At 34.7% G+C, this 15,111-nt stretch overlaps 1 protein-coding gene across 3 annotated transcripts in view; it reads right to left on the minus strand.

Moving 5' to 3' along the window:
- Positions 1-641: 641 nt before the first annotated feature.
- MEIOB (meiosis specific with OB-fold) overlaps positions 642-15,111 on the minus strand; it is a 50,594-nt gene continuing 36,124 nt past the window's right edge. Inside the window, exons 10-14 of one of the 3 annotated variants that reach the window (XM_036739350.1) lie at positions 11,594-11,695; positions 9,791-9,944; positions 4,754-4,943; positions 3,947-4,033; positions 642-1,092 (exon numbers count right to left, since the gene is read on the minus strand). In XM_036739350.1, coding sequence (XP_036595245.1) covers positions 961-1,092; positions 3,947-4,033; positions 4,754-4,943; positions 9,791-9,944; positions 11,594-11,695 — 665 coding nt within the window. In that variant the 3' untranslated portion in view covers positions 642-960. The remainder of the gene's footprint in view (positions 1,093-3,946; positions 4,034-4,753; positions 4,944-9,790; positions 9,945-11,593; positions 11,696-15,111) is intronic. The other 2 variants (XM_036739349.1, XM_036739351.1) reach the window with 2 other exon arrangements.

Raw genomic sequence — 15,111 nt, forward strand, 5'->3', positions numbered from 1 at the left:
TAACTTTTGAATTACTGGCTCCCAAATTTTGACATAATTTTTACGGACTGTGGGATAATGTTGATTATAGTAGTTGATCCTCCAAATTTGAGCCATATACAGTGGAACACAAGTTCTGTATTGCTGTCCATAACTGACCAACTTCTTTAGTGTAGGTATGAGAAAAACTGAGTTTAAGAGAGGCTCATAATTTAATATCCTTGGGAACTTTCAAAACCTTTAAAGTTCCTGGGACTACAGCACTACTCTAAACTAGTAAAACTTTTGAAGCCAGTCTCCTCCCAGGTGACTCAGACTCTTAAATGTAAATCTGCAAGTCATCAAACCTTCAGCAAAATGTGGATAATTCTGTTTTGCCATCACAGAAGGTAGATTCCCTGCCCCGCCCCCCCTCCCCCAGGAAAGTACTGACAAACTAGTTGTACCATACTGTCCATGGACTATTTCCACTTTCACTCTGACACTGACAATTCTCTTTCCATGTTACAGATATTATTTTTCTGCTTTAGAAAGCCACATCCATTCTGTAGTGAAATAAGATTTTAAGCTTTAAAGTTTTTCTTCTGGAAAGATAAAGGACTGAGGGTTAGGGTGGAGGATATGAGAAGCACAAAGTGTCTAGGAAAAAGAGCTCACACATTCTGGTAGGAAAGATCAGTAAGGTTTATTAATATTAATGAACATGTTCCAATTTAGTGAATATGCCCTTTGGAAGAAATATGGTACCTAAACCAGTAGACAGAATTTCAGAGAATATGAGCTCTGTGGCCATTTTCCTCTCTGTCCAACCCTGTAAAGACTAGCCTTAAACAAAGAGTTTAATCTACAGGAGGGAAACCTAAGAATTTACCACAATAATAAGAAATAATATTTGGACAAAGTACAATTTAAATATTTTTTAAAACAAATATTTTTTCACTTTTTAAAAAACATATTCCTTTTTCAAAGTAGGTGAAACTTTTAGTAGCTTTTCAGATTTTCTAATGTATTACTTTTTCCTGACAACATCCTACTGGCTTCAATAGGATCAGCAAGCTTACATGAAAGCACGTAGGTTCTCAGTCCACCTCTTGCCTTGGGTGATAACACAAACTGTATGGGAAAAAAAGAAAACCACTTTATTCTCTTGTATTTGAAGAACTGTATGGTAAACTTTGTAAGCATTAACATACATTCTCACCACAATGCAAACACAGATCCTATAGACATCAAGATCCCATTATTACATTTAAAACAACACAATTATACATAGCCACTGATAAAATAAACCCCTATAATTATAACGATCAATTCTGACCCTGGAAAAGAGATGAGAAAATGTACCTCTCTCTTTTAGTTGAAGATTTGGGGGACTTCATATGGAATGTTATGCATATTGTCACGTGGGGTTGATATGTGGGTTCTGTTAAATTATTTAATTTCCTTACAAGAGTTGTCTCAATGAGTGGGGGGTGGGGGTCAGGGTCAGGGTAAAGTAGAAAAGACTGATATAAAAACAAAAGGCATCGATAAAACTTTAAAAAATAAAATGAAATGAAACAACATAATTCATAATAAAAATATTAACTAGATCAATACTTAGTTTATCCAAAGGATGCACCTGTTGCCAGCATGTATTTTGAAATTATTTAAATTTACATCCCTTTTAAAGTACCTCGGAGTGCAACCATTCAATTCAATAAACATTTATCAAGCCCTGTGCTAGCTTTTGGGTGTACAAAGACAAAATTAAAAATCGTCCTTTCTAAAAAGGAGTTTACATTCCCCTGGTGAGATACAACATTTACATAGGAAAGTAAATACAATGAATTTAGGTGGAAACGACCTCTAAGAACTAGGGAGATCAGGAAAGCTTTCCTGAAGGGTGTGGAGTCTGAAAAAGGCTTGGAGGAAGCTAAGGATTCTAAAAAGTGGAAGTGAGAAGGGAGTGCCTTCCAGGTTTAGGAGACCTGCCCACGAAGGGACTCAGAGGTAAGATAAAGAATGAAAAATGCAGAAAACAGTAAGTAGACCAGCTTGGTGAGAGAAGAGGAGTAATATGAAATAATTCAAGAAAGACAGGTTGGAGCCATGCTATGAAAGGTTTTAAATGCCAAGCTGAGGAGTTTGTACTTTGTCCTAGAGGCAACTGGAAGTTGCTGAAGCTTTTCAACCAGGGAAGTGACGTGTTCAGACCTGTGCTTTAGCAACATTATTTTGGCAGCTTTGTGGAGGATGGATTATAAAGGACAGAGACAGGAAGCAGGGAGACAAATTAGGAGGCTATTTTGATGGTCAGTTAAAGAGGTGATGAGGGCCTCAACTAGACTGCTGGTTGCATGAGTAGAGAAAAGGGGATGGATGCCAAAGACACTGCAGAGAGAATAAGACTTGGTAACTGACTGCATATGGTAATGAGAAAAAGTGAAGAGTTGAAGATGACTCTAGAATTGTGAAGCTGGGGATGGTGGCTCTCTCAACAGAAATTGGGAAATTTGGAGGAGGGAAGGACTTAGGTAGGAAGATAATAAATTGCATTTTAAATATGTTGAGTTCGAGATGCTTTTGAGATATTCAGGTGGAAATGCTAACTAGGTAGTTGATGATGTGGCATAGAAGCTCAAGAGAAAGATTAGTACACAAGTGAAGGTTGTTTAAGGACAGGAAACACTCAAAAAAGGGCAGCAGGGAAGGAGCTGGGAAAGATTAAAGATGTGTATGTGTATGTGTGTGTGTGTGTGTGTGTGTGTGTGTGTGTGTGTGTGGTGTGTGAGAGACAGAGACAGAGCGAGAGAGAGAGAGAGAGAGAGAGAGAGAGAGAGAGAGGGAGAGAGAGAGAGAGCGAGAGAGACAGAGAGAGAATATTTATCAAGGGGACAAGTTCCTACAGTCAGTCAATAAACATTTATTAAGCACCTACTGTTTGCCAAACTGAAAATGCTCTATCTAAAATTTTTTTGGGGAAGAGTGCTTACTTTTGAAATAGGGACTATTTAGTTGAATTCAATGTTTATTAAAGTCTGTATGCAGAACTCTGTATTAGAAATAACAAAAACAAAAATGAAACAGTCCCTGTCTCAAGGAACTTCTATCAGTATTCTCTTCTTAAAGGATATGATAGCAAGATAAAATACACTGTTGCTTTAAAATAGGCTTATCTTGCATTTATCAGTTCTTTCTCTATTTGTGTGTAACAGAGATTTGAAACAGCATGGGTTTTCTACTATGCAATTTCTGGGATCTTTTGGGAATCAGACTACAACAGAAAATGCAAGGCAGAGAATTGAATTCCCTACTACTTTTAATGTAAAGGCAGCTGCTTAAGATCATTTAATGTCATATTATTGTAGGACATTTAAAACAAAAGTGACCTTCTATACCTTATGGGAAGCACACCATAAACACACCACAGAAAGATGCAGTTTATAGTGTGAACTTACTAGATGGTTACTTGGTTACCCCTGGGCTCAAGGGCAACATGAGATAACTAAGAAATCATTAACAATACACCCCAGTGACCCAAGGGAGGAGCTAAGACCTGGCTATGTTCCTCAGGGCAGCGGGCTGCGGTGTCTGATGACAGATTCCTTAAATGACAGCAAGTTGTTTAAAAAGTGTTATTATAAGAGCTAGAGGTTAAAGATTTTAGCATGGCTGATTCCAGTATGTGCCTGTTAATTATTTATTTTACTAAGGGTTAAGATATTTGAGGAGATAGTTTTGTTGTTGTTGATCTATTTATTTTCTTCAGGTTAATGGAAAATGCTCATCCTTCCATTTGTGTTCTAGCTCATGCATAGTTCTGTACACCTGAGTATCAGGCATCATTAAAATAAACAATTGCCTGATTTACTGTGTCCATATATAACAATTATGCAAATTCAGTTCATTCAAGAAGGATGCACTTATGTGTTACTAGAACTTGCTTGGATTTATAATGTAAAATATGGCCACAAAATTTACCAACTTTTAAATAAATTTTGCTTCTTTCCAAGAGAAATTGCCATTTTATTGTTGTTTTCTGTTCTTCTGTTAGGGCAAGAAATTCATGAACCTATTTTTAGAAAAAAGATCAAACATATATTAAATATACAGAGAAAGAAACTGTAACATGAAGATAATATGAAACTTAAGATTATTAACTGGAAATGGAATTTTATTTGTACTGATCTTTGATCAGTTCTTCTGATAAGGGTGGTAAGTAAAGGAATGTAAAGAAGGTAATGAACCTGAAGAGGGACTGACTCACTGGCAGCCAATCAGGATGCTCAATATGGAAATGTTTCCCCTTAATACGGAAGAAACAACATTTGAAACAAAGATGTGCTGAAAAATATCATGGGAAATTTTTACATTAAGAAACTAATGCCCATGCCCAAGTACGCTAATTAATTATACCCTAATATTTGCTAGTTATGTTATATAAGATTCCACATAGGAAACTCATAGTTATCTTTTTCAAGAAACTTAATATCAATACTTCAACCTACCTTATGATTAGTGTAATTCACCCATGTTCATAATTTACCCACTGTTATCTGAGAATTATTTTTAATCTTAATTTTCTTTTTTGACCCAAGGCCTCAGTCACTGTGTTCAATGTGATCATAATATATGTATATTGTTGGCCCAGTGTGACTTTAAAAAGAATTTATTTAAAATAGGTCATCCTACATATGAATGCATTTGTCTAATGTGTTAAAATAACCTGATCAATATCTTTAGCCATGTTGGAAGAACATAGAGAATATTTATAAACTCTTTTTATATTTACCGTGAAGCCCAGAGTTTCCTCAGCAACAGTTCCTGTAAGGCTACAGGAATGAAGAGTGCCTGTGTGATCAGTGAGGTCAATCAGCAAATCAAAGCTGAGAAATACAGATTTATGTCCTGAAGAATCTTTGTTGCAGAATGGAGATGTACAAGTGCTGGATGCCTCACTTACAATATAACCACAGCCTGAACTGTAAGAGACAGAAAAATGGAAAAAATGAAATATGTATTACAACACTGCAAACCCCTGACAGTCAAAGCTGACTAGAATGTTTGATTGTTGACAATGTTTTTAACTTGCTCTGAACATTTCTCCAATACAGTCTTTTAGGGGAAAAAAACACAGAATAGAAGTGAGAAGAAGAGTTATAAAGAAAGAAAAGAGGAGACCAAATACAGATGGGATCTGCTGTCTCTAACTTTTAGTAGCCTACTAAACATTTATAAAGTATAAAGTATCATATAAATTTAAGCTCCACTTTATCTATATTAACCAAGATGTGGACAAATGCCTTCCTTCTACCACTCCAATTTAAGAGGTGTTAAGGGAAGCATTATTAGACAACTGAATCTATGGCTAGACTTTGGTAGAATAAGTTTAAGAAATCGCTAATGTTGGTTCTTTTGTATTTGTTTCCCCTTTCCTTAGCTTACTAAGGTAACTAGACATTTGTATTGAAAAAGTCCAGCTTCATCTCAGCTGAACTAAGAGAAAAAGGCCTTATGTTCACCTCTTATTCAGGAGAGACAGAGTAAGCAGTATGCCCCTAGGAACTAAGAGAGTCTAGGACAACTAAAGGCAATATCCCTTTGCATTAAGGCTTTTTTTTTTTCCTACTTAAGGCCAAAAAGAAAAGTTTAAAGACAAATAAAAGCAGTTTTAGTGGATTTTTCTATTCCTCACATTCCTGCCCTTAAGTGGCATAGGCATGAGAGCAAAAGAAAAATTAATGGTAAGTAGTGGGATACAGTAAGAATTGTCCTCAGAAATCAGAAAGATCTGACCCCATCTCTGACACAAACTGGATGAATGACTATGGGTAAGTCATTTTATCTCTCAATGGCCCACACAACTCTCTAACACTATAAGCTACTGATTTGCATAAGTGAAGAACACTTCCTTACCAGCAAATTTCCTACCCCAATGAAATCAAAGGTCCAAAATTAATCATAGCCATAATCACAGGAAAGTACTTTGTGAACTATAAATCATGATGCACATTAGCTATTATTATTACATTTCTATAGGATTTTACAATTTTAAAGTGTTTTGCATTCATAATTTCATTTGACCTTTACTACAATCCTGTGAGATAGAAGGAGCAATTATTAACAAATAAGAAGAAATAGATAAGAAAACAACCCTAGAGATAAATGACTTGCCCAACATCATACCTTAAGTAGAAGAGGTGAGACTTTCCAGATACTAAGTACAGTGAATAGAGTGCCAGACTTGGAGTTAGGAAAGATTTGAGTTCAAATTTGCTGCTGCCATTCCCTGTGTGACCATTAACAAAAGTAATCTAATCTATCTGAGCCTCAGCTAAATCTTCACCTACATATACTGACTCAAACTTCCACTGTCAAAGGGTGCTATTAAGAAACTGTCCCCAGAAATTAACAAAATTAGAGTACAACACAATTATTGCTTGTATTGGGATACACTGTGGGTTAAATAATTTTCCTGAAATACTCCTTAAAGGCCGAAATTGCTAATATTATCAAGATGTTCTCCTTTATAGAGTCCTAAAAAATGTTTTCAGCTTTCGCACAAATAGAATGAGAAGAAAAGATACCTACCTACTGGGGAAAATTTTGCACTAAATGGATCTGATAAAGTTCTGACAGAAAATTTGTAAGGAACTAACAAAAATCCATACAATTATATGGTACCATTCCTCAGCAGGTAAATAGTCAAAGAATATAAACTAAACGGAGCTTTTAAGGTTTTACTTGACTTCTCTTTTTAAAGTAAGTTTTTGTCTTTTTTTTAATAGTATAATTTCCCTTCCTCATATCCTTACCATCCTCTCTTCTAGAGGGCCATTCTATATAACAAACAGTATTTTTAAGACAAACAAATAAAAGGAAAAAAAGAAAAAATTAGCATTAAAGGATCAATATATTGAAAAAGTTTGAAAATATATATCATGTATAACACTTGTGGACCTTCGACCTCTGTCAAGGGATGGGGTGGGAGTTTCTTCTCACAGTTTTTCCTCTTGGACCATGCATGTTCTTTATAATTTTGCAATATTTTCTTTTGATTTATTATGATTTTTATAATTCTATCTGCTTATATTGTTGTAGTATTTGTGTACATATTTTTCTTTGGCTCCGTTTATTTCATTCTGCAGCAGTTCATATAGATCTTTCCATGCTTCTCTGTATTAACCACATTTGTCATTTCTTACAGAATAGTATATTCATTTACCACAATTTATTTAGCCACTATCCAGTTGATGGCATCTACTTGTTTCTAATTCTTTGCTATTACAAAAAAACACTGCTATAAATATTTAGAGAGATAAACAAAAAGGTTTGATTTTATGTTTTAATTTTTTTTTGTTTTCAGCTTCAAATTCTCTTCCTCCCTCTAACCCTTCCCCACTCATTGAGAAGGCAAGAAATACAACACTCATTATACATATGAAGTCATACAAAATGTTTCCGTATTAGCCAGAACAAAAAGTTTTTAAAAGAATAAATACAAACTAAAAACTATTACCTGATAATCATTAATAATGATAATTATTAAAGACTAGAGAAATGCAACTGATAATAACACTTAACAATTACCTCATAGTCATCAAATTAGCAAAGATGATAAAAGTTGAAAAAAATTCATTTGATGAGCTATAAAAAATTAGGCACATAAATTCACTATGGATGGAGTTATGAACTGTTTTTATCAACTGTTCTTTAAAAATAACTTAGAATCATGTAAGAAAAATTACTAATTTGTTCATATCCTTCGGCACTGGGGATAGAGTCTAGAATCAGGAAAACCTGCCTGATATACCTAGCTATGTGACCAAGGACAGGTCACTTAATCTTTTGTATTCCAAGCAATTCTCTAAGATTTTAAACTGCAGAGAAGGTGCCAACCCACATTAGTAAAAGAAGTTTCTTTATCCAGAGGAAGTTTCTTATTACAGGTCTGGTTCCTAATCCTATGTTTTTGACCCAGAGATTCCATTACAGGCATTAAAACACAAAGATGTTACAGACAGCAAGAAAAGCCACATGTACAAAAATATTCATAGCAGCATTATCTATGATAACAAAAACTAGAAATAAAACACTTGTGCATTAACAGGCGAAGGTTGAGCAAACCTGTGGTAAATGAATGTAATGGAATATTATGGTGTGATAAGGTTAACAAGTATGTTTTATTCAAAATATATTTTGTTCTAAATTGAAATCTCCTGTTTAAATCTGGGTCATACCTGTACTTGCTTCTAAATAGTTATTGATGTTGTTCCTTCTCCGTGGATGGATTAACTTCTCTCTGTTTAGCCGGTGCTTTACAATCAACTCAAGTTCTGAACCTTCTAGGAAACCTTTTCTAGCCCTTTTAATTCTCACTGGTCTTATTCTGTCCTGAACTTCTATAACATACATAAGCCAAAGCCACTCAGGTACACACTTAATTATATTAAGGCTCATATTATCCTGTTTATTTATGTGTGTTAGGCTTGTTTCTAGGTTGCAAGTTCCTTGAGGGAAACAACAGACGCACATAAACATTCAACAAATACTTGTTGATTAATAGTTATGCATTCTCAGCTATGGACACTGAGGCAGTGTGGTGCAGTGGATAGAATGCTAGACTTGAAGTCAGGAAAATCTAAGTTCAAATGAGACCATGGACAAGTGATCTGACCTTCAGGTTCTTCATTGAAAAATGGGGATAATAATACAGTTAACCCTTTCATATCATGACTTTCCCCATTACAGTTTCGCTATATCGTGGGTCAGCATATGAAATTAAATGGGAATTTTGGGGGAGTTTTGCAGAAGCCGTAGATGACTTGCAAAGGTCAGCAGATGACCCAGAAAAAGTTTAGAAACTTAGAAATGCATAAAATACATGTACAGTATTATATAATATCAAGAAAAAAGAGAAGAAAATCTGCAAAGCTAGAAGACTTCTCTGGTAGGAAGAGAGGGCCAAAAAATTTTACACAGACTTTCCAGATGAGAGTTGGGGGAACCATGCCCCTAACCCCCAAGACATGGCAGGGATAACTATAATACCCAAAGTACCAACCCCACAGGTTGGTATGTGTCTCAAATGAATTGATGTATATAAAAAACTTGGCAAACTTTAAAGTCTACATACACACACTCACCTACACCCCGCCCCCCCCCCAACATCTGTCTCTGGACAGCAACCTCTACTTTCCCAATTTCAATACAAATTCAGAAAATGTTTTTGCACAGGTTTGAAATTTACCATGGTTTTAATCTGTAGGCAAATTTCTAAATAACATTTTCCCCTCTTAAGCCTGGCATTTCTTGGAAAGTGCTTTTACACCAAGATATAAAACATCCTAGAGCTTAAGTTTTGTGAACATAGTTTACGAAACAAAGGTTGGGAAATTATGATATTTTTCATTGTTTTTTTTTAAATATGCCACAAGATATGGAAAACAAAATGATCATATACTAAGTTTTTAAAAGTACATCACTCCATATAAAACATTTGTCAATATTTATTTATTCTTTTATTCATTAAGATTATAGACTTCTAAAATATATGACAATGTTTGAATTTAACTAGTTAGCCATTATATAGTATTTTCTGAATGATCATTTGAAACATGAAATGACTTCTATTTTTGTTTCCAGAGCTTAGCAGTGCTTTTTACATAGTAAACTCTTATTTTATTAATGCTTTTTAATTCATTTATTCACTCATTTACTTCAATGTCAAATAATTTATTTGTCTTTTCTATAACTCCCATTATATTTTAACAATACATCTTTGTTTTTCAGACAAAATACATCTACTAAAAATAACTTGGCTGCTTACCATCTGTTTCGTGCTATTTTCACAGTTTCATTATCAATGTTCAGTGTAGAAATGTAAGCATAAAGGATGCCATAGAAAGGGTAAGTTTTTCCCTCATTCTTCAAGGCTACTGCCTTTAATTGTTCTACTGTATACACATCAACTATTGTCTGTACTAAAAGTAAAAAGATATATGTCACTCCATCATTTCTAACAACAAAATTAAAAACAAAATAAATTTTAATATAGCATATGTAAAATGAAAAAGCAAACTAATGTTAACATTTATTAATTATATTGAAATTGATTATATTTTTATTTCAAAATATTTCACTATATTTTTGTATATGCTGCTCATTAAGAATGCAATAAGGTACTCTCAGATGGACATTAACTCTATCTTCTCCCCAGAGTACTATTTTATAAATTATTGATACCCTAAAATATTCACATTTTTGTTGCTACTTTCAGTATATGAGATTTTTATGTACCACTTAACCTATATGCTAGTATGACACATGATCATTTATTTAATGTATTTGAATATTGATTTAAGTGTGCAGTCCTAAGACTGCATATGATTGCTTTCAAGCACACTGTAACATTACTTTAAAAAATGTCTCTAAACTCCATTTTTTCCCACTTGTCTTCCTCTTTCTTGCTAAGAAGAAATTAGAAATGGTACTAGAGAGAAACAAAAGTTTTTATAAGAATAGATACTAATGCTATGAATGTAATTTGCTTGTCAACTGTGGGAATAAGCATTATTGAGGAAAGCTTGACAGAAGAATAGGGAATGGGATCTTGGGTTTGGGAAAGAAGATTATAGGATAAGAAGTTAGAACAACAGGGATAGTGATAGAGATGGGCAAGAACAGCCTGATATAAAATAGTCATGTAACAGTGTACACGAGAGATAGAACCAGACTGAAGCAGAAATTGACAAAGAAAGAGAAAAACAGGAAAATTCAATGTGGAAAAACACACCAGCTAAGCTTTCTTTTTGTAATATTTTGGAATAATTTTGATATGGCACACTGATCATGTTAAAAAATGTTTCCATGCAGTAGGACATTGGGTTGGATGATTTTGGCAGCCCTTAAAGAAGCAAGTATAGAAACAAAAATCAACAGAGTCCACCTCACTTCCAAAGTATGTACTTGGATCTCATGGAGAATTCTTGATGTAGCTATTGAACTATGTCGAAATGACCTGACATCTTTTAAATTATTTTTTCACACTCAAATACAACCATGCTATGCCAATCATTCCTTGTGGATAATAAGATGGCTGCTAAATATTGACCAATTGGTAATTATGAGGTCCAACAGCAAAAAGAGTTGGCATGGAACATGCTACAGTATATAAAGAAAAAGCAATAGCATTTGTTTTTGGCATAGCTCAAGGTGACCAAATCTATGTGATAAACTATTAGTTTCATTTCTAGGTCAATTCAATTGTTGGTCTTCTGAGATGACAAGATGTGTCAATCGGTGTTCCCTTTAATGATGAGACTTTTGATCTATTAAATTCTGTTAGGAAGTTTCAATTGGAGGCAAAGCGAAATGTATCTCTACTCTGTTACCCCAGTCAGCTTCACATAAGTGAGAAATAAGACTAAACAGAATACTTAAATTACATTACAGATAATAATAAATAGAAGACTCTAGTAATATTACCTCATTTAGGTAAGATAATGTAATTATAAAATATAAATATGATTTCCTTTGCTGTAATTAAAAGTCCTCTTATGTCAAACCAAACTTCAAAAACTAAGATTTTGGACTGTCAAAAAATGCAAGGAACATTTAAAGAATCACTTACAATTTATGGATTCTTTTAATTGAGCCTCGATTTCATCATCTAGAGCTGTTGCTTCTGCATTTTCTCGTGCAAAGTTTGATAGGATATTAGCTTCTGGTGTGTCTTAACAAAGAAAAATAACATAAATAAATGCAGCCCACTAAATAGAAATAATAGCTAGTGTCTATATAGCACTTTAAGGTTTGCAAATCGCTTTACAAATACAATCTCATCCTCACAACAACCCTAGGAAGTAGGTACCATTATTATCCTCACTTTATAGATGAGGAAACTAAGGCAGGTAGAGATGAAGTGATTTGCCCAGAGTCACACAGCTAGTAAATGTCTGAGGCTGGATTTGAACTTCCTAACTCCACATCCAGCAATCTATTCACTGTATCACCTAGCTGCCTAGACATTTTGCTTCTTGGATAACCTGGATAGTAAAAACATGAAGACATACAAAAACATAAATCAAATTAACAAGCGTCAACTAGAAAACTTGTCTAGGACATCTAGGAGGACCTTACCTTTCCCATATAGTTTTCTTCTAATCCAAAATATCATATAGCTAGCTAACTGCAGAAATTAGAATGAGGATAAAATGTTTCAAGAGCTCCTAAAATGTTCACTCAGAAAAAAAGCAATAATAAACTTTTAAAAATTGTAGCTAGAAAAAATTTGATTGTGAAATTAAATTTGTAGGATATATTTTAAGTTCTTAATAAAAATTATCACTTGTTTTTTTATGCAGGCATTTGTTATTTATAATTTGCTGTTTATTATAGAAAATCAAATTCTGTGATAACTATATTAAAAAAGTTACTAATATAGAATGGTCTTTCACAAAACATAATTATATTACACCTGGATTTTATTTGAAATAAGCATTATTTGATATAGAAAGAAAGATTACTATGACAGGATATTCACAAACCAATCAGCAACCAGGTGTAGTGGCTAACATCTGTAATGCCCACTGCTGAGGAGGCTGAAATATTGGATCTCAGGAGATCTCAGCTACAGTGTACTAAGATGATCTGGTTATCATGCTAAGTTTGGCACCAATATGGGGAACCTTGGCAGGGGATGACTAGAATGACTAAGGAGGAGCAAACTGGTCCAGAAATGGGACAGGTCAAAACTTTCTAGCACATCAATAGTGGGATCCTGGCTGTGAATGGTTGTTACAGTTTCCTGACTGGGTAGGATAGGGAGACCTACTCTCAAAACAAATGAAATAAAATCAACGAATAATAATTTATTAAGGGCTTACTGTGTGCCGAGGACTATTTTAAGTTCTGGGGATAGAAAGACAAAAGCTAAACAGTCCAAGGTTACATTCTAGAAGGTTACATTCTAACGGGGGGAGAGACAACATGCATACAGACAAATATATACAGCATATATGCAAAATGAATACAAGGTAGTTTCAGAAAGGAAACTTGGTGGGAGGTTAGGGGGCAGAGGGGGAGAACTAGAAAAAGTTTCATAAAGAATGTGGCACTTGAGCTGAGTCTTTAAGGAAACCAGGGATTCTAAAGGGTGGAGGTGAGAAGGCGGTGCATTCTAGGCAGGGAGAACCTCTAGTGAAAAGGCATGGAGATGGGACAGTTATGTGGGCAGAACAGCAAGTAGGTCAATATGGCTGAATTGCAGAGTTTGAGGAAGGGAGTAAAGTGGAAGAAGATTGTAAAGGTAGGAAGAAGCTAAGGTATCAAAAGCATTAATGCCAAGCAGAGGAATTTATAATTGATCCTAGAGGCAAGAGGCAACCACTGGAGTTTGTTGAGTAGGGGATGACATGATCAGACCTGTGCTTTGGGGAAAAGTTAATGAGGTCTGTTTTGGATGTGGAATTTGAGATGTCTATGGGACAACCAGTTTGAAATGTCCAATAGGCAGTGAATGATATGGAAATGGCACTCAGAACAGAAACTAGGACTAGATCCATAGATCTGATTGATAGTTGAACCCATATGCATTGATGAGGTCACAGACAGAGAGCGTAGATAGAGAAAAGTCAGGACGGAGCCTTGGTTTATATCTACAATTAATAGACATGGCATAGATCAGCAAAATAAGCAAAGGATTCTGAGAAGCATTAGTCAGACAAGTAGGAGAAGAACCAGGGGAGAGAAGTGTCCTGAAATCCCAAATAAGAGAAGTGAGTGAGTGGTCAGGAGGAGAGGGTGGTTAATTAACAAAGTCAAATTTAGCAGATAGGTCATTCTCAGTAGTAATGATGGACTATACTTTTTTCCTTATAATTATACTTTATTTAACATTCATTTAAAAAAAATTTTGAGTTCCAAATTCTTTCTCCCTCCAGGCCCTCTACCATGCATTGAGAAGGCAAGTGATATTATATCAATTATACATCAATTATACAAGTGATATTATATCAATTATACATGCAGAACATATTCCCATATTAGCCCTGTAGGAAAAAAAGGCAAAAAAAAGTAAGTGAAAAAAAATGCTTCAGTGTACATTCAGAGTTCATCAGTTCTCTCTCTGATTGTAGATAGCATTTTTCATTGTGAGTCTTTTTGGAATTGTCTTGGGTCACTGTACTAATTAAAGTAGCTACTGGACTACACATTTTAAAATTATTTTTCTGTACAAGCATTTATCTCTGCCTCTCCCACTTCCCTTGACCCCTACCCCAATGAACAATAAAAAAATAAAACCCTCATAGTTCAGCAAAATAAAATCCCATTCTAGTTATATCCAAAAATGTATGTCTTATTCCATATTCTAAGTCCATCACCTCTCTGGCAGAAGCTGAGTAACATGTTTCACCTTCAGTCCTCTGGAATCATGGGTTTATCATTGCATTGATCAGGGTTCCAAAATCTTTCAAAGTTGTTTTTCTTTATGTCATTGTATAATATTTTCTCCTAGTTTTCTGCTCATTACATGCTAAATCAGTTCATAGAGGTCTTCCAAGTTTCCTTTGAAATTGTCCATTTTTGTCATTTCTTATGGCACAATGATATTCCATTACATTCATATGCCACAGTTTGTTTAGTCATTCCCTAATAGATGGGTATCCATTTTTCAAGTTTTTAGCTATTATGAAGAGAGCTGCTATAAATATTTTGTCTATATATGGGTCCTTTTCCTCTTTCTTTTATCTTGTTAGGGTACAGGACTAAAATTGTTATTGCTGGGTCAAAAGGTTACACATTTACTTATTAAAATGGTTGTAGTGGTTTGAATGTAGGCCATACTTTCTATTCAAAATCAGACTTGTATATCATATATATATGTATAATCATAGCTTTGAAAGTTTTTACTAAAGGGAAATGCAAGTGTAGTATAAGTGGCATAGACCCCTACTCTTTGGCCCAGGGCTGGCTCGCTCATGCCACCTTTCCACAGAAATAGAATTTTGTTTTCCTCCAATCAGCTCCCAGAGCATCTGTAGAGCTTTCAGTCAGGTGCTGCAGAAGATAAGGGAGCTAGCTAGACCTAGAGTCAAGAGGACCTTAGTTCAAATCCTGTCTCAGAAATTTACTAGCACGGTGACCCTG

This window comes from Trichosurus vulpecula, chromosome 9 (assembly GCF_011100635.1).
Source record: "Trichosurus vulpecula isolate mTriVul1 chromosome 9, mTriVul1.pri, whole genome shotgun sequence".
NCBI lineage: Eukaryota > Metazoa > Chordata > Mammalia > Diprotodontia > Phalangeridae > Trichosurus > Trichosurus vulpecula.